The sequence below is a fragment of the Balaenoptera borealis genome (assembly GCF_965194805.1).
Source record: "Balaenoptera borealis genome assembly, chromosome: 3".
NCBI classification, from domain to species: domain Eukaryota; kingdom Metazoa; phylum Chordata; class Mammalia; order Artiodactyla; family Balaenopteridae; genus Balaenoptera; species Balaenoptera borealis.
The window spans coordinates 101,161,548-101,181,527 of record NC_138866.1 but is presented as its reverse complement, the minus strand read 5'-3'; the positions used below and the strand labels follow the sequence as shown (position 1 = coordinate 101,181,527).

Sequence of the window (19,980 nt, the reverse complement as noted above, 5' to 3'; positions counted from 1 at the left end):
AGTTGCTCTGCCACATGTGGGATCTTCCCGGACCAGGGCTCGAACCTATGTCGCCTGCATTGGCAGGCGGATTCCCAACCACTGTGCCACCAGGGAAGTCCCCCTGCTAGGATTTTGATTCCAGTTGTATTAGGCTTATATATTAATTTGGGTACAATTGACACCTGTACAATGTTAAATATTCCCATCCATGAGAATAGCACATTTCCCCATTTATTCGGGCCTTCTTTTATACCCTTGAAGAGAAATTCAAACATTTCTCCACAAAGGCCAAGTGCAGTTTTGTTAGTGAACACTTTATAGTTTCGTTTATATTTCAAATATCTTGTTTTCTAACCGGTCATTGCTCATACAAAGGAAACTTATTCACTTTAAAATCTGATTTTGAATATAGTCACTTGGCTGAACTCTTTAACAAGTTCTAGTGGTTGATTCTCTTGTATTTTTTATGCAAATGGTTATATCCTCTGCTCTTTCCAATAAGCACGTTGAGACCTAAGGGAGTTAAAACTTGGGTCGGGAACGCCTCGGGACACACCTGCTTCCTCCCTCGAGAGCCAACGAATCCCCTGCCCCGCGGGTTCTTGGCTGAGCGCTCGGCCCCCGCCAGGTGGACCCACTTCGCCGCGGGAACCCGCCCGGAGGAGGGGCGCCGCGGCCGCAGCCCCCGCCCCGCCAATCACAGCGAGGCCTCGCCACGGGCCGGGAAGGACCAATCCGCGACTTCTCTCCTCCGGGGCCGCCAGCCCTCGGCAAAGTGAGTCGGTTTCTGGAAAACTTCTTCCACAAGATGGCTCAGCGCTGATTTGCGGGGCCCGCAGCGACGGTTACCTGCCCCGGGGCCACAGAGCCGCCGGCCCAGCCCCCGAGCCTTGCACCTCCGCAGCCCTCGAGCTGTCCTCTCGCGCCCATGGCGGTGGCCGAGCTGTACACGCAGGTAGGCAGGGTGGCCCGACCTAAGGGAAGGCGCGCGGGAGGGAAGCGGCCGGGCGCTAGTGCTGACTGTACCTGGCGCCCGGGCCACACCTGTGCACCTGGCGCGCTCGCCGCGGGGAGGGGCCGCGGAGACAATGGGGGTTCGGGGAGCGTCGTATCCCCCGCCCCGCCGAGAGCTCGGGTCCCTATCCGTGGGGAAGGCGCCCGCCGGGAGCCTGGGTCCCCTCGGGATGGGAAGACCGAGTGCTAGGGGCTGCTTCTGCGGCAGGATCCGAGCTTCCCGGTGTCCAGGAGTTGCGGGTCCGTCCCTTCTCCCGCGCCTCTCGGCTCCTCCTCCTGAGCCACAGAGGGAATCAGACTTGCCCACGGAAACTCAGAAACCTCAGACACGGGCGAATAATAGCATCTATAATCTTCCGCCTTGAACAACTCGGCACAGAAGCTCGGACAAGCAGTATTCAGGATGCTTTCTAATTCCCGGGTCTTCAAAATACCTGTACGTGCACTTAAGTTCATCTGGTGCCTGAAGCTGCGGGTGCCTGGGAGTGTGGGAGAAGTTGAGGGCTCCTGGGAATCCAGGGATCCTGACACTGCAGTCACAGGCTCTTTACTCACATTTATAAGGTGCTTTACAGCTTATAAAAAAAACCTTTCACGTACACCCCGAGTCCGGGAATCACTCTAGAGCATTCCTCTGAAACCTCCTCTTCCCACAAACGAGGGCTCCACCCCTTCTCTGGGAAGACCAGCATTCCCACATGGTGCCCAGAACCTTCTGAGATGAGCTTGGTTAATTATTTGGATAAAAAGTGTGAAAGTGTTGGAAAAAATCCACTCTAATAGCCATAAAGCCACATACTCCTGTACCCCAGTGGGGGAAATCTGTGGTACCCAGTATTCAGATAGATGAGACTAGAATTCATCCATTTGCCCTGACAAGTGTCCTAGCTTTATATTAAAGAGACACTTTTGCTGTAGATATAAACGATGGCTGTAAATAATTTGTTTCAATGGTTTAAGCAAGCTTTTTTTCTTCTACTTTGTTTAATTAGTTAACAGTACAAATACAAATTAACCAAACCGTATTTCCCCCTCTATTAACTAGAGTTCTAAATGGCAGTGTTAGAATAGTTTTACCAGTGAGAATGTGAGACATCAAATATCCAGCAATGCTTCTTAGATCTTCAGCTTACTGGAGATAAAAAAAAATTCTTGAAAAAAACGATTCTTGGAAGATACTTTGGAGGTCGGAGGAAAATGCTGATTAATCCATTCTAAGTAACAATTTTTCCTGAAGCAAAAATACACAGGTGTGAATACCCCTATCATCAAGTGACTCATGCCACAAATATTTATTAAATACCAACTAGGTACCAGGCACAATGTAGGAAAACTAATATGGAAGAGTTTTCTAGAGGTGAGCTTGGATGGAGAAAGACTGAGAGTCGCAGAGCCAGAAGGAGCCTTGATGGCCGTCTCTACCCACTTCGTGTCCAAGTAAACACCTGTGTCCAGGCACCTCCCTTCCCAGTGGCCAATCAGCCTCCACTTTGTCAGTTCCAGAGGTGGGAAGCTCCCCCATTTGTGTAGCTGCCTGTTTAGGTTTTAGAGAACTTCTTTGTTAAAGAGTTCTTCCTTAAACTGACACAGAAATCTTAAGCTCTCTCCCTTGCTTCCCTACCACTCCCTCCCACACTCCTGAGTCTGCAGATCTAGCCAGTTAGTCTAAGTCAAAGTTTGTGGCAGGGGAACCTTGGCCACAGTGAACCCCCAGGAGTGCTCTGTTTCCCTGCACGGTCTTAGCCACATAATGTTTTAAAACAACCTGAAACCCATTGCTGCACTCAGAGGCAAGTAGTCACCCTGTAGCAGGGTGATGGGTGGGCTGTCCATTCAGGGATCCGTGTGTGGCAGCCAGTTCCTGTGTGACATCCAGACCCACCCTATGATCTGCCCGCTGCCCCACTCACCCACTTTACACTGCTGTTACCTGCCTGGCCCCTGACTAATTTCCCTTCCGGCATTGAAGACAGGCATATTATCTCCCATAGAACATTTGTTTAGCACTTTTTGTATATAAAACATTATGCTTGGGGAAGGTTAGAAAAAGAACATTTAAATGATTAGTCTTGCCTCAGGGAGTTTTCTGATTAGTGAGAAATGAAAAATGTCAAGCAATTCAATCTGCTGAGGCCTGGAAGGCCTGGAGGAGCCTGCTGGGGGATGGGGCTTAGCAGGGGAGGGTCATGGCAGCCAAAGAGGTAGGTCAGGGCTTTATATTCCATTGAAGATTTTGAATGGGGATGACAGGATCCAGGGTGGTGTATGTCAGATATGCCAGCAGTGACCATGAGACTCTGTGCCCATGGGAGAGAGGCTGGAGTCAGGTAGCTGAATTCTCAGGTCATCCTAAGTGCACGGGAAAAAAATTAGGGCTGCAGTGTTAGACATGGAGGATGGAAGGAGCGTGCAGAGAGCATGGAGAGGTAGGTGAGAATGGGAGACGGCACTGGGACGTGTGAGGGGGAGGGCTGAGCCAAGGCTGACATGAGGTTAGAGTCTGAAAGATCGAAGCAGGCTGGTGCTGTGGACGCAGGGACTTCAGGAGGAGGAGACGTTAGGGAAGTCATGAGGCAAGGTTTGTACCTGCGGGGGTTGACGTGGTGAGGGGGCTTCCAAGGGAGAGTGCCCTGAGTGGTTGGAGGTTGGTATAGAAGATGGGCCAGGAGTTTTCCCCAGAGGTGGTAGTTGAAGCCCAGGCATGAGGGCCTCATCAAGGGAGAGAAGAGGGCCCAGACAGGACCCTGGGGATGCATCTGTTCAGGGAGGAAAGGAGGCAGAGGGGCCGCAGATGGAGCCATCCCAGGGAGGGGGACACGGGAGGCCTGGCACGGGAACCGCAGGAAGAGAGGTTCTGAGAAAGGGGACTCTCGGGAGGAAGTGTGTTGAGAGTAGTTGCTGCCAGTTGAAGTGTAAAACGACCCACCCCTTTTCAGAAGCTCTTTGGCAACGTGCCTTAGAAATGTTCAGAGCATTTGCTGTTCAGCAGTTCCACTGTTTGAAATCTCTCTGAGAAAAACCGGTCTGGCCATCCTCTTATTGAGCCCCTCTGGAGGCCCCTGTCACTTTCAGACTCACTGACCAGCCACAAGGCCCCGCCTCTGCATCTTCCCCTGCTGCCTGCCAGCTCCTGCCTTGGCTCACCCTCTGCCCAACTTCTTGCCATCCTGCAGTGCACTCCTGCAGTGTCACCGCTCTGTCTGTTCTGCTCACCGGTGCCTGCACCTTTCGAATTCAATTTGAGCAGTGCCTCTTCTTCTTTCCTATTTTTTTAATCGAAGTATAGTTGATTTACAATATTGTTTTAGTTTCAGGTATACAGCAAAGTTATTCGTATTATTTTCCATGATAGGTTAATACAAGATATTGAATACAGTTCCCTGTGTTATACAGTAAATCCTTTTTGCTTGTCTATCTTATGTATAGTAGTTTGTTAATCCCATACTCTTAATTTATCTCTCCCTCCCCCGCTCCTTTTCCCCTTTGTAACCATAAGTTTGTTTACTATGTGAGTCTATTTCTGTTTTGTATATAGATTCATTTGTATAATTTTTTATATTCTTCATATAAATGATATATAATATTTGTCTTTCTCTGACTTACTATGATATTCTCTAGGTCCATCCATGTTGCTGCAAATGGCAATATTTCATTCTTTTTTTACTGCTGAGTAATATATATATATCTATATATACACAGTCCATTTTGTGTGTGATATACATATATATATATATATCTATATATATCTATATATATAGGCATGTGGGCTTCAGTAGTTGTGGCGCACGGCCTTAGTTGCTCTGCGGCATGTGGGATCTTCCTGGACCAGGGCTCGAACCCATGTCCCCTGCACTGGCAGGTGGGTTCTTAACCACTGCGCCACCAGGGAAGTCCCAGTTGTAGACTTTTAGATGATGGCCATTCTGGTCAGTATGAGGTGATACCTCATTATGGTTTTGATTTGCATTTCTCTAATAATTAATTAATAATTATTAATTAATTGCTAGTAATTAGCAATGTCGAGCATCTTTTTGTGTGCCCATTGGCCATCGGTGTGTCTTCTTTGGAGAAATGTCTATTGAGGTCTTCTGCCCATTTTTTGATTAGGTTGTTTGTTTGTTTTATATTGAGTTGTATGAGCTGCTTTTGTATTTTGGAGATTAACCCCTTGTCAGTCACATTGCTGAGCAGTGCCCCTTCTGAGAAATCTTTGCAGCCAGCCCCTCCATCCAGGCACTTTTCATGATGACTTGTAACAGCTCCTTAACTCTGTCTCCCCTATTGACCAAGGGTTTCTAGAGAACAGGGAGCAGTAGGGACTCAGTAAATGTTTGATGTGTGCATGCATGAATGAATGAGTTTTTTTGCTTTCAGAAAGAGCTATGGTCATGACGATGATGAATGTTGATGATAGTTACTTTTATCTTATAGTCATTGAGTACTTCTTATGTGCCAGATGCCATCCTCAGAACTCTGTGAACTTTATCCTCAGAACGTCTTTCATTTAACCTGAATAAACAATGCCATGTGTTAGTTATTGCTATCCCATTTTTACAAATGGCTCAGGTTAAGTAAGTTGCCTAAGGTTACATAGAAGCGATGGAGCTGGGATTAAAAACCTATCTTCTTAATACCTCCTACTCTCACCACCTTATTCAACGACCTTATCATCTTCCTTCTCTTCAAGGGATCTGACCTTTCCCCCAACACACAGAGGATTTTTGGAAAGTCCATTCATTTCATAGCTGCCTCCTCTGACATCTGGTTATTTATCAGATTATTCCTTCTCATAACTAAAATGGAACCAACCCCAATGTCCAGGAAGAGGGCTAGAGTTACGTGAATTATAGATAGAAGAATAGAATAGTATGAGGCCATTAAAAATGCTACTGTGAAGAGTTCATAACAACATGGGAAAATGTTTATGTTACGTGGAAAATGACGGCACAAAAATGCATCTGCTCTGTGATCATAAACATATAAAATATGCAAAGTAAGAAGACCATGTATATCAATAACAATTCAGCAGTCAGTTCTGTAGCTGCAGAGAAGTCAAGGAGGATGAAGGCTGAGGAAGTGTCATTAGATTTGGCCACCAGGAGGTCCTTGGCATTGCTTCTCTTTTAGTAGAACTGTGAGGGAGAGAGGGGACACCTGGGCATGGTCACAGGCTGAAGGGATGGAACTGGTGGAGGACTGGAATCTGAAGATGTAAGAAAGGCACCAGGCATGGAGTAGCTTCAGAAGGTAATGGTGGACCTGAGGCTGGGTGGCAGGAGTTGGAAGACATGGAGCTCTTTAGAATGAGCTGTGGGCGGGACTGAGAGCTTGAGGAGAGTGACGATACCACCAACTTTTTCTCTTACAGCATCATTCCAGACCCTTCACCATCAAGGCCACCATCCTCTGGGTGAATTTCAATTCCTTGATGCCCATCTTTGTGGCACTATTCTCTAGATCTGGTCTGCTCAGCCAGAGTACCGTGGAACCCGTGGGGCTGCAGCCTCCTGTGAGCTGCCCTCAGTGCAGGCGAGCATTAAGTCAGTGTTCTGTTTGTTTTAAGCAGAGCTGCTACATGCTGCCCCTGGAATGCACATGCACGGTGGCTGGGGTTAAGTCTTGGTTCTGCTAACTGGGTGACATTGAGCAAGTTACTTAATTTCTCTTGAGTTTCCACACCCGTAGAATGGATTTAAGTTTTACCAGTCATTGTAAGGATTCAATTACCTGTGTAAAATCCTTAGCACAATATCTGACACACAATGCTTAATAAAAGTTAGTTGTTTTTTATATTGATGCTATTGCAATACAGTTAATTTTTGGCACCTAACTGTTGGACTTTACATTTATTCCTATTAAATTTTCCATCTTGTTGTTTAGTGTTTAATGTTCTGCAGCTTGTCAAAACCTTTTTGAACCTTTTTTAAAACCTTTTTGTATCTTGATCATCTTTAGCTAATCATTTTATCTGTATATTTGATACACGTGTTCTGCTTTTTTATCTAAGATACTGGTGAAAGTGATGAATGGAGGGTGAGGCAGTAGAGCTGTATAGCATGCCTCTAAAGACCTTTCTAATTAACCAGAACTCAGGTTTTAGCCACAGATTCACAAATCATATTATCCTTCACCCATTTCTTTCTCTTCCTTGTGCTTGAGGAGCTCACAAGACATCTTCACAGAAATTCTGCTGAAACTCAGATATGCAAGGTCAAGAGAAATGCAGTCCAGGGCCTCTGTCTAAAATAAGGTCAAAGCTCAGTTTAATAACTTTCCACTTAGCTATTCTAAGCAGCTTTTAGATTTCTATATGTGATTAACCACCCTGGAAAATTAGATTTTTCTATTGTACTATATATGGAGAGTTCAAAAGAGTAAAAAAGGGACATAAAGACTAAAATACCAAGTTTATTGGTGCAAACTACTTGGAATTTGAGTTTTTGTTCAGTAGATGTTTTTATGGAGTGCTAGCCATGGGGAAATCATTGTATTGAGTTCCAGGGCACAAAGACAAGGCTCTTGAAGCTCACACGCTAGTGGGGGAGATGGGAAGCCACCTGAAACCTGGGGAGGGAGCAGAGAGCGCGCTAAAGAGGAAGCATTCAGTCCTGCCTGGGGTGGAGGGTGGTGGGGAAAGCACCGCAGGTGGGAATCTTGAGCTGACTCTTGACTGCTCAGAGCAGTTTGCTCACAGATGGGGAGAGGCGGGATGGCACTGGGGGTGGAAGGAACAGAAGTGCATAGCAGAGAGCCAGGAAGAGCTTGGCATGTTCTAGAAACTGCTAGTGGTTTGGGTGGCAGCAGGCAGAGGATGGATTGAAAAGAAGGTGAGGCCTGAGTAGGAAAACTGGCTAGGACTGTGGTTCCCAGGCCTGGATGTTCATCAGAATCCATCAGGGGGAACTTTCATCTTGCTGGGCCCCACCCACGGAAATTCTGATTCAGGTGCGGGTAGAGGAATCTGTCTATCCACAGAAACCGGTGCTCAGCCTGGTTGAGGAAGCACTCAGCAGGTTGTGGTACCCATCAAGAGAAGATTGGTGGGAGCAGCATGGGGGGATCTGATTGATGGCCATGGCATTGGGGGTGGATGGGGCAGACAGGTGGGACCTGTTTTAGATATAGGCGTCCTAGCACTTGATAACCATCTGATTGTTGGGGGCGAAGGGAAGGAGGGAGAGGGTGTCCAGCGCTGTCCCAGGTTTCTGAGTTGACGGGCAAGGGAACTGAGGAGGAAGATTGAGTGTGGGGCAGGCGTAATGATCACTCAAGCTTGGGATTTGTGAGTGTCAGAGGACATTTAGGGGCTGACGTCTGGGAGACAGTTGGAAATGTGGTCTAGACCCACTGAGAGATCTGGGCTGGAGGCCTCAGTGGTGCCCAGGTGCCAGGGCAGTCGTGGAAGCTGTGGGAATGGGTGAAACTCTCCAGAAACAGCCTGTCATGAGGGGAGGCCGGGAGGGATCTTGGGAGACGCGGGAGGAGGCTGGGGAGCTGGGAAGGCCTGCAGGAACGAGTGAAGAGGAGAGAGGGAGCGTGGTGTCGCTGCTCTGGCCTGGCTGACCAACTGGGAAGGCCTGCAGGAACGAGTGAAGAGGAGAAGAGAGGGAGCGTGGTGTCGCTGCTCTGGCCTGGCTGACCGAGAACGTGGAGACCCCCTTCCAGTCCAGAGAGTGGCTAGGAGAAAACCCCTGTCGTCCCATACGCCATGTAAAGTCTCCAAGCCGTTTCTGTGGCTGATGCCGATAGACCCCTCAAATAGGCGGGACACATGAGAAGATGCCACTCGTCGTATCTGAGCATGTGGGGTGGGCGGATTTGGCCTGTTCCTGAGGACGTGTCCCTTCCTCCTGAAGCCTTTGCCTCATTCCCTAGCCTGCCCGGACGTGGATGCACCATGATGTCCCCCCACAGGGGAAGATTCCCAGGACAGGCGTGGGCGGCAGGCCTCGCTGCCCTCCTGGCCCTGCGGCAGGCGGCCCCCGGAGGGCTTGGCAAGCGACCTGAGTCAGGAGGCTCCTGCCCCACAGGAAGGAGCCACCCTGGGGAGGTCCCATGGGAGCTGGTCATGTCGTTTGTCCAGACACTGCGGTTAGCTCTCTCTCCGGTTTGAAGCATTGCCTTGTGGGTTGAGGAATGTGAGGCAGAAGGGAGGGACCGAATGGGTGTAACTGAGGTGGAACCAGGTAAACTTGGGCGTGTTTACTTACCAGGCTGGGTCTCAGCTGCGGGGGGCCCTAAACGGCCGACGGCCTTGCCGACAGAGGCATCAGGCCTGGCGGGGTGTGCGCAGCCTGGGGAATCCGGGGCTGAGGAAGCCATTTGTGTTCACGCCAGAAGAGAAGCAGCCTCTTGGTTCCATACGTCCTAATGCATTTAAGGCTACTTTTAGCTGAAACAGACTAGCCTGTGCGCTCTCAAGTAGATGGCTGCAGTTGAGAGTTCAGGATTATTTTCAGAGCCAGGCTCATTCAATTAACAAGTAGTTCAAAGAAGGAGTCCCAAGCTCTGGCTCCGTGGCGTCCTGGCCTTTGAGATTCTCTGGGTGGTGTTTGGTGAGTTATTGACCTCTCTGGGCTTGAGTTTGGGGATCAGGAAAACAAAGGCCTTGGGTTAGCTTAGTGACTTGCATCACTTCTCAGAGCCTCAGGTTTCCATGGAAGGGCCTGAGGGACCTCAGCTGCAGAACATGGTGGGCTACCACCATTTCATTTGAAGCAAGCTTTGAAAAGAACTTTGACAGCTTGGAGTAGACAATCTCCTGGGACCCTTTCAGCTATAAAATTCTGTAGTGGCCAATTCTTGATAAATGGGATATTCCCAATTATCATAAAAATATTATCCTATAAAAAAGTATTAATGATTTCAGCTTTATGAGGTTCGCAACAAATACTTTCAAGAGCAGACCTGACATGGAAAATAGTAGCCCATGGCAACAAGTATGTGTGGAGTGTGGGTGTGTGTGTCTGTGTGCTTGTGAGGCTTCTCTCCACCTATCTGCATGGGCGTGTGTCTCTGAGTGTGTGTCATTGCCCGCCAGGTCATTCTTCCATTTTCTCTCTCTTTCCCTTTCCCTCCCCCTCTCTCTTGCAAGTATCACTCATCCCGTGCCACATTTCAGCAAACTTCTGCTCTTAGCTAGCTGTCAAGAATTAAAGCAAACCCAAATAACTTAGGGAGTCATGATTGGTATTCAACCGATGATAAACATATAGTTTTTGTTCGATAAGTGAGGCAGCTTATATTAACTACTAGATTAATAAATGTGCTCCTCAACCAACTTTGTCCTAGTCTAGTCCTGGCACCCCAAACTTTGTTTTATACTTATTCCTTATTTCCTTCAACATCTTATTATGAAAATTTAAAGTATACAAAAAAGTTGAAAAAATTTTACGGTATCTGTCCCACCACCTAGATTCTAGCATGAATATTTTACCATATTTGTTATATCACATGTCTATCCATCTTTTTATACTTCAGTCCTCAGCCCATCTTATTTTTTGAAGCATTTTAGGGTAATTGCATACATCAATACATGTCCTCCTAAATATTAGTATGCGTATTGTTGAGTTCCATAGTTGTTTAGTTCTTTTTGTAAAATTTCCAGACAATGAAAGGTACATATCTTAAGCGTGCATTCTCTGATGTTTGAAAAAGGGCTTAACACCTGTGTAACCCAGACCCCTTCAAGGTACAGAATGTTGCCATCGCCCCACAAGATTCCCTCCCCAGACCCACCTACCCCCAGAGGCAACTACTGTTCTGATTCTTTTCCCCACATTGTATTTGTTTTACCTGTTCTAGTACTTCATTTAAAGGACTCATACAGAATGTACTCGTTTGTGTACAGCTTCTTTAACTCAGCCTAATACTTTGGAGATTCATTCATGTTCTTGCTTGTATCAGCAGTTGATTCTTTTTATTGGTAAGTAGTATTCCATTGTATGAGTATACCACAGTTTTATGTTTTTTTAATTTATTCTCATGTTAGTGGACATAGAGTCTGTTTCTAGTTTTTAGCCATTATGAAGAAAGTTACTATGAACGTTCATGTACAAGTCTTTTTGTGAACATATATTTTGATATTTGCCTTTAAAGATGGCATATTCTGATTATAAAAGTAAAATATGCAAATTATAGAAAGTACATAAAACTATAAAGAAGAAAAGTAAAATGTCATAATTATTGCCCAGAATTTTTTTGTAACTGAAAACTCCTGAAGGTGTGATCTCTCAACCCAAGGGAAGATTTCCTCACAGTGGAAAGGCCCCAGCAGTCCACAAGCCACGTGTTCAGCTGGCTTATGTCCTGGTCATCATTTGGTCATGATGTTTGCCCTCTCAGCTGTTAAGAAGCAGAGATTCACAAAAGGCAGTGTCTTGTTTGTGACTATTCCCAGAGTCAAGGATGATGCCTGGTGCCAATTCAGTGCCCAGGAACTGTGCTCAAAAGGATGGCAGGCACTTAGGCAAAAGTGCAGCATTCTTGGGCTTCCCTGGTGGCACAGTGGTTAAGAATCTGCCTGCCAATGCAGAGGACATGGGTTCGAGCCCTGGGCCGGGAAGATCCCACATGCCGTGGAGCAACTAAGCCTGTGCACCACAACAAGAGAAGCCACCGCAATGAGAAGCCTGCACGCTGCAACGAAGAGTAGCCCCTGCTCGCTGCAACTAGAGAAAGCCTGCGCGAAGACCCGACGCAGCCTAAATAAATAAAATAAATAAATAAATAAATAAATAAATAAGTGCAGCATTCTCCCCTAAAGGCACAAACATTCCCTGTTACAAGAGTTTACACACTCGACAATTACCTTCAGAAGGTCCCTTTGTCCCATTGAGGGACAATGCCAGAGGACCAGTATTCCTTTGGCCTGTGAATGTAAGGAGGTGGAAAGGAGATGCCACTGTAGGCACCAGCCTGAACTGGGTGCTCATCTCAGCTCTGCTCCTGGAGAACTTGGAGTCCCCCTGAGGCCAGTTTTCTCTGGGAAATAAAGGTTAGACCCTGCATGGCTTCTTAGGCTTCATCTAGATCTGGGATCCCGAGCTATTGAGCCTTTGGATTCAGGAGCTTTCCTGGGTGCTGCTTCATGTCTCCATGTGAGTGCTTCCCAATTCTTGTTCCTTTTGGCCTGGTTATGTCCCAGGACATCAGGGTATCCTGTAGGGGTGCCCCAATTGATAGAAACCACCGGTATGTGAGCAGAGAGATGCAAATATACACATAATGCACATGCAGCTCTAGGTTAGAGATTGGCTGAGTTAGTAGGAAGATCATGATGACTAAGAGGAGATACCTTTCTTTCTTGGTAATTCAGCACTGTGCCAGACGCATACATAAGAGATGCCCAGGTGTTTGTTTTTTTAAAAATTTTTTAGATTTATTTTATTTTATTTATTTATTTATTTATTTATTGGCTGCGTTGGGTCTTCGTCACTGTGCATGGGCTTTCTCTAGTTGCAGCGAGCAGGGGCTACTCTTCGTGGCAGTGCAACAAAGACTCTCCCTGAGTCTGGTTTTGGCGCATGGGCTTAGTTGCTCCTCGGCATGTGGGATCTTCCCAGACCAGGGCTCGAACCCACGTCCCCTGCATTGGCAGGTGGATTCTTAACCACTGCGCCACCAGGGAAGTCCCAGGAGGTGCTCAGGTGTTGGATGGATGGATGGATCGATGGATGGATGGGATGGATAGATGGGATGGATGGATGGGTGAATGAATGAACGAGAGAGTGAATGAACAAACAAACAAATAGATGACCACAGGAGAATACGAAATGTGGTGTCTGGGTGAAAGCAAGAGTAGTCAGTGCATGATGCTGACAGCATGCATGCAGGAGAGAGAAGAATGACTCATGGGGCCCTGTGACAGCTGCCGTATAGGGACATGGCAGTCACTTTGTGTTTATCTCAAGCTGCGTTCAGGTGCCATTGGTGACTTCTGGAGAGTGAGCCTGCCCCCTTCCCAGTGTGTGAGTGTGAATATTAGATGTGTGTATTGGTCGGCTTGAGCTGCCGTAACAATATACCACAGACTGGGTGCTTAAACAACAGACGTTTATTTTCTCACAGTTCTGGAGGCTGGGCAGTCCAAGATCAAGGTGTTGGCAGGGTTGGTCTAGGAGGGCTTCTCCCCTTGGGTGCAGACAGCTGTTTTCTCACTGAACTCCCATGGCCTTTCTTCTGTGCATGCAGGTGGAGAGAGAGTGTGCATGCAAGCTCCCTGGTATCTCTTCTTATAAGGACACTAATCTTATCGGATCGGGGCCTTATGACCTCATTTAACCTTAATTACCTCTTAAAGACCTTATCTCCAAATATATTCACATTGGGGGTTAGGGCTTCAACGTATGAATTTTGGGAGGATAATTCAGTACATAGCAATGTAGTTCTGCTTAAGGACTTGCACATCAGCACTGAGCCAGGTGGCACATTGAGCTCGGGACTTCCACATTTCCCACGGTGGGAATCCTTGGCTGCTGACCAGTGTGATAAGACTGTGATAACACTGCTGTAACACTACTTCCACAGCATTTTGCAAAGTGCTGTCAGCCACTCAGTCCAATTTAACCTCCCAGCAAACCTGTAAAGTACTGAGTAGGTATTGTGCCCATTTTATAGATGAGAAAAATGAGCACAAGAAGTGTCGTGTCTGGCCCAGAGCCCCGTGGTCCATCAGTGGTGAACCACATCCCTCTCCCCCAGCTCTTGTAGACAGTGCTCAGATCTTCCCATTAAGAGACTCACAGATTTCCTTTCCACTCCCAGGCTTTCCTTTTGCAATATTTATTTAAGAGACTTTGGGAATTTTGTTACCTGTGAAATGAAGCAGCTAGGCCTGTTGCATTGCAGATACGCTAACAATGACCTCACAAGCAAAAATTAGGTAAAAGTATTCCTAATGAATTCACTGACGTAGTGGACAGAAAGAAATCTCCCCGAGTCTAATCATCTAACGATTTGTGTTTTGCTTTTAAAGTGCTGAAATTAAGCCTTTCTTATTCTGTTGGTCAGTACAACAGGGTTTGGATTCCTGATCCTGAAGAAGTTTGGAAGTCTGCCGAAATAGCGAAGGACTATAGAGTTGGTGACAAAGTCCTACGTCTCCTGCTGGAGGATGGAACGGTGAGGGTCCTTGATCATAACTACCATGATGTATAAAGGAGAAACTGTAGGGTGTGTGTGGAGGGGAGCACCTTCGGCGGGGGCACATGAGGGGGCACCTAACATGGCCAGCTGGTGCTGTGGATGCACCCGTGTGTTTGTACTCCTCCCCACCCCCCTGCCTCCACCCCCCACTACCCTAATGAAGACATAAAGTGCCCTGCGTCAGCTGGGCCTCTCTCTGGAATGAGATGCAGTGGACAGGTCTGTGCTCTCTGCTGCCTTTCTGGGGATTCAGCAATGTTGGGAGAATGCTGAAAAATGATTACCATTTTGGTTTTATGGGTCTCAGCACAGAGACTGGGTGACGATGAGAAACTTGGAGAGGAAGTAGTTTGAGCCCAGGACATAAACTGGTGGAGGAAAACATCAAGATGGGAAGAGGAAGAGACATAGAAGAAGGGAGATAGAAAACAGGAAGGGAGAGGGAGGTGTGGGAGAATGGAGAGTCAGTCTATGGATGGATAGAAACAGGTAAGAATTGGGACCTCCAGGAGGGAGTGTAACAGGGCAATTGGAGGAGTGACAGAAGATGGGACAAGGGGACAGGAAGCCCAGCTGGGTAGGACATTATGAGGAAGCTCTGTGGTGCTGGTGTGGCAAGGGAGAGGCAAAGGATGGGCACCTGCCCCCATGGTAGACCATGCTCATGAAGAGTTCCTCTCAAAGGCTGGTCATGGCTTTCGATGACCAGTTTCTACAGATTTTATCTCCGCTTTAAGTTTCCATGATGAGTCGTCCTTTCCCCCCATAGCTGTAATGACATCCCACTGGATCCATAGCTAGGCTGACCTTAGGTTTTTAGAATCAAGTATCTGGATGCAGAGCTGGGCAAAGGATTCATGATCCATCTGGATGTCAGAGTTAGTCCTGGGAATTTCACATGAATATTAAAATGCTGGAATTTCCAAGGCATGGAAATGGTCTCTGCAGAGGCAGGACTTATTACTGCCAATCAGACTGTCCTGGATTTGGAGTCATCTCCTGAGATCCTGGGAAGGGAGATAAACATAGCAGTTAAGAGCACATCCTCTAGAATCAGACTGAGTTCAAATCCTGCCCAGTCTGTGGCAGACTATCTGGGTTCAAATCCCACTAAGTCTGTGACAGTGAGCCCCTCGGCTTCCTCACATGTCAGATGGAGTTAGTAACAGCATATCACAGGGCTGCTGGAGATCAGATGAGATAATCCCTGGGGGCATGTGTAAATGCAAGAGACAAGGCAGAGGACCTGCTATTTCCATTTAGCCTTTCCCTTCCCATCAGAAACTTCTTGGGGGCATTTGTTGAGTATCTCCTGTGCACAGTCAAGGTTCTGATTAGGGATCAGATGGCTTTGGGGAGAAAAATCTCAGGGCAGCAGCTGCAGTGGCAGTTTGCTGCTTTAGTAATATGAGCAGGGCTTCAGGTGGCGACATTCCTGGCCCTGAATGAGCTGCTCAGAGGAGGAGGGGGAGAGGCAGGTAAGATGGCAGGTGGCCAGACTTTTTTTTTTTTTTAACATCTTTATTGGAGTATAATTGCTTTACAATGGTGTGTTAGTTTCTGCTGTATAACAAGGTAAATCAGCTATACATATACATATATCCCCATATCTCCTCCCTCTTGCGGCTCCCTCCTACCCTCCCTATCCCACCCCTCTAGGTGGTCACAAAGCACCGAGCTGATCTCCCTGTGCTATGCGGCTGCTTCCCACTAGCTATCTATTTTACATTTGGTAGTGTATATATGTCCATGCCACTCTCTCACTTTGTCACAGCTTACCCTTCCCCCTCCCCGTATCCTCAAGTCCATTCTCTAGTAGGTCTGCGTCTTTATTCCCGTCTTGCCCCCAGGTTCTTCATGACCATTTTTTTTTTTTTTTTTTTAGATTCCATATATATGTGTTAGCATACGGTATTTGTTTTTCTCTTTCTGACTTACTTCACTCTGTATGACAGACTCTAGGTCCATCCACCTCACTACAAATAACTCCATTTCGTTTCTTTTTATGGCTGACTAATATTCCATTGTATATATGTGCCACATCTTCTTTATCCATTCTTCTGCTGCTTTTTAACTTAACCCTTTATCTATACCATGAAGGGCAAAGCCTGCTTTATGTAAGAAAATATCGCCTCTGTTTCTAGCTGTCGATCTGATGTTCTTCACATTCATATTTTCTCCCCTCCCCCAAAGACTTTCTGTTCTATTTGTTTTTTTCTCTCTTTCTGTTTCTTTCACACATAAGACACACACACACACACAGTGGCTGAACTGGAAAAGGAGGCTGTTGATTTAAAACATAACGGAAAAACTCAGGGTAAGTACAAATTATGTATGAGCGGCACTTTATCTTATTCTCGAAAGTGTGTAGGTTAAGAATATCCTGCTTGGGGCAGGTCCATAAATATAATTGCATTGATAATGAGCAGGCAGCTGCTATGAGGACCCATGCCCAGTTGTCCTGGATTGCCCTGAGCTGCTCTCCTTATGGAAAACAGTCCAACCAGCCAACAAACCAAACCCCTGTCAGTGTTGACCAGGCATCATGACGCAGGCTTCAGAGTCAGCCAGACCCATATTAACTGTGTGACCTTCAACAAGGAGCTTAACTTCTCTGAACCTGTCTCCTTAACTCTTAGTTAGGGCTGTCATGCTCTCCTTGGAAAGCAGTTCTGAGGATCAGATGAAAAACCAGTGCTGAGTACTTGGCATAGGGCCTGCAGAGTGGGCTCTTACTACGGGGCAGCTGGGTCACTTTGTGCAGCTGGTCCAGGACCAGGTATGGAAAGGAAGGCAGCCTGGGCGGTGGAAGGGAAACAAGCCTGCTGGGTGACCTTGCTCAAGTCACTTCCCCAAGCTGTGAAGTGAAAGTGAAGGAAGGTAGAACAGGTGGTAATAAGGTCCCTTAATGCTCTGACATCTGCAAGGCCCACAAGGCATGCTGACCTTGCCTTCATTCTGCTCAGGCAGCTACTTTCGGAATATACATGGGTGAAATCTAGCAGATGAGAGGCCATCCTGGGCCAGTTACTCAGCCCAGGGCTGAGAATCATAGAAATAGGCAGCCCTGCAGCCCTTGGGAACACAGGTGGCTGCAGACAGGAGTCACCTGTACTGGGGGCCTCTCACAGAGAGACCATCACCCCACGCAGGCTCCTTTAGACACTTCTCACCACCAAGAATGTCAACTTCCAGCAGAGATTCGGCAACCTTAGAGCTTCAAGGGACCTTAGATCATTGAGTCATTTTAGCAACAGAATCCTGTTTCCAAATGAAAACTCTCATGGCACCAGCAGTTAAACCACATGCAAGTAGAGCCCCTGTGGTAGAATTGGGATGGGATCCCCAGGTCCCTGACCATGTAACTTCCCTGTCACCCCTCATTGAGGCCTCTGTAGCTCTGAGGACCCCTGATCTGGTCCAGCCAGTCTTTTCACAGATGAGAGAAGGGAGGGCCAGAGAAGGTGAGTGACACACCCTAGGGCACACAGCCAATAATACCTTGATCACCTGGCTCCCAAAAGTCAGCCACGAAGATTATTTTCTCATTGCTATATGTAAATTTGTTTTTTAGAGTGTCAGGGATCACTCCAAAGAGGGGTAGATAGGAAAGAGGACAGTGATTCAGCAGAAACACCAAAAAACTTCTTCTTCCAGAACTTTAATTTCATCTTTGTCCACAGGAGCTGGATTATTCCGTTGATCCAGAATCTCTGCCTCCACTTCGGAATCCTGACATCCTCGTGGGTGAGAATGACCTCACGGCCCTCAGCTATCTCCACGAGCCCGCTGTGCTCCACAATCTCAGAATCCGCTTTGCAGAATCCAAACTCATTTACACCTACAGTGGTAAGGAGAGCAATTCTAGGAGCGCAGGAATGACACTGAAACTTAATGCTTGTTGTCTAGAGCATCCTGATTATGTTTTATATTATGTTTGTATTAGAAATGTTGACTCTGTCAAAATGTGTAATCACAGCTAAAAATTTGCCCAGATTTCTATCTAAAAGGTACACACATCTGATCTTAGAGTTTGTTATAAAACGAAGTATCTAGGTGGGGAGAGTCTTCAACAAAAACTAAGATTGGACTACCAAGAAAAATACATGTGGATAAAGCTTGTGTTTGAGTTTCTCATTGGATGTGATACGTTTATTACTTATTTTGGGCAGTGATATTATCATTATGTTTACACTGAGAATTGTAAGAGCCTCTCAGTTTTAGGGCATTGCCATCTGTCATCTCATCTAACCTTCAGAGTAGCCTAGAAATGTAGGTGACCTCGGCAGGGAACTGAGATTCAGAGCAGTAAGTGACCTGCCCAAAGTCACACAGGAGATTTAATAAGTGACAGAGCTGCGGTTTCTCAAAAGAACTTGGTGAAAGAGGTGGCACTAAGAATCCCATCACTGCATCTGACATCTTTCCTCAGGAATCATCCTGGTGGCCATGAATCCTTACAAGCAGCTGCCGATATATGGAGATGCCATCATCCACGCCTACAGCGGGCAGAACATGGGCGATATGGACCCGCACATATTTGCTGTGGCAGAAGAGGCATACAAGCAGATGGTCAGGTAGCCTCCTGCCACGCAGGGCTTCCTCTTGCTCTCCCAATGCTCCTGCATTTGCTGGGCCTTCACAGTGGTAGGGAGACATCTGGCCGGGTCTCATTAAAAGTGACCATCAGTCAGACCGGCGGGGGTGCTTGGTAGAGCAGACTGACTGTACCAAGTAGCAAATGACTGTTATATATAACTGTCTGAACCAAGTTTCCTGGTTTTGCCCCCTCTAGGTAGTCAAGTCAGTCCTGCCAATCTGGGAATAGCCGATGCTTTTCTTGCAGTGTGTTTGATTGGAAGAAAATTGATTTATTCTTCACTGTGAGATGCTTAAGCATTTTTACCCATCCACGGCAGCAGACTCTAATGATAGATGAGCACAGGTTTTAGCTGTAGGAGATTTGGGGTTTTATTCTAATTTTGCCACTTGTTTTTTGTATGGCCTGTGAAGTTATTGTTTTGCTAGCGAACAAGGAGGCTTTTCTGAAAAGCCTCCTGTGGACCAGGCACTGTGCACACACTCTCACACGTCATCTTGAGTGCCCTCAAAAGAGCGTGTGATGAGGATGCCTGAGCAGTAGTCAGACAACTGAGATGTGAAGCCATCCACCCAAGGTCACCCAGCAAGAGAAAGGCAGAGCTGGGATTTGTGCTCAGATTTCTAGACTCCATGTGTAATTTCTTTTCCCCGTAACTATCCTATTTTGGCTTCAACATCCTGATCTGTAAAAGGGTCTTGGTAGATCCTTACAGTTTGCAAAAGAACTTTCACAGACAGTGGTCTCCTTTGAGTCTTAGAACACCTCTGTGAAGTCTATTGAACCGCCATCATGCCCTTATTTCACAGATAAAACCTGAGACACAGGACTTGGGTCTGCTGCATTTACTTCATAACCCTGGGCACAGCCCTGATCTCCCTCAGCTTCAGGATCCTCATCTGTGAGCTAGGTGCTCAGAGAGCACCCATTCCAAGCTCTACTGCTTATAACCAGGAAAAAATAATGGTGGCTTATACAAGGTAGAAATGCATGATTCTCTCCTGCAGAGAAGTCTGATGGGCAGTCCAGGGCTGGCACACCACCTCTACCAAGTCATCAAGGATCAGTGCCTTCCAGCTTCCCAATCCCTGGAGCGGGATCCTTGGCCTCAGGGCCAAGCAAGTACTCAGCCTCCTTTCTCTCTTTTCTAGGCTACAGAGTGTCCCAGGGGAAGGGTGTGCCCCTCCTGGTTAAGGAGCCCTCCCAGAAGCCCCCACAGAGCACTTCTGCTCACAGCT

The 19,980-nt window shown here is 47.0% G+C and overlaps 1 protein-coding gene across 3 annotated transcripts in view; it reads left to right on the top strand.

Moving 5' to 3' along the window:
• The first annotated feature begins 747 nt into the window (after nt 1–747).
• MYO5C (myosin VC) overlaps nt 748–19,980 on the top strand; it is a 111,324-nt gene continuing 92,091 nt past the window's right edge. For 2 of the 3 annotated variants that reach the window (XM_082387995.1, XM_082387994.1), the window contains exons 1-4: nt 752–937; nt 14,008–14,118; nt 17,826–17,991; nt 18,575–18,719. In XM_082387995.1, the coding sequence (XP_082244121.1) occupies nt 911–937; nt 14,008–14,118; nt 17,826–17,991; nt 18,575–18,719 (449 nt within the window). In that variant the 5' untranslated portion in view covers nt 752–910. Of the gene's footprint in view, nt 938–14,007; nt 14,119–17,825; nt 17,992–18,574; nt 18,720–19,980 lie in introns of all 3 variants that reach the window. The other variant, XM_082387996.1, reaches the window with a different exon arrangement.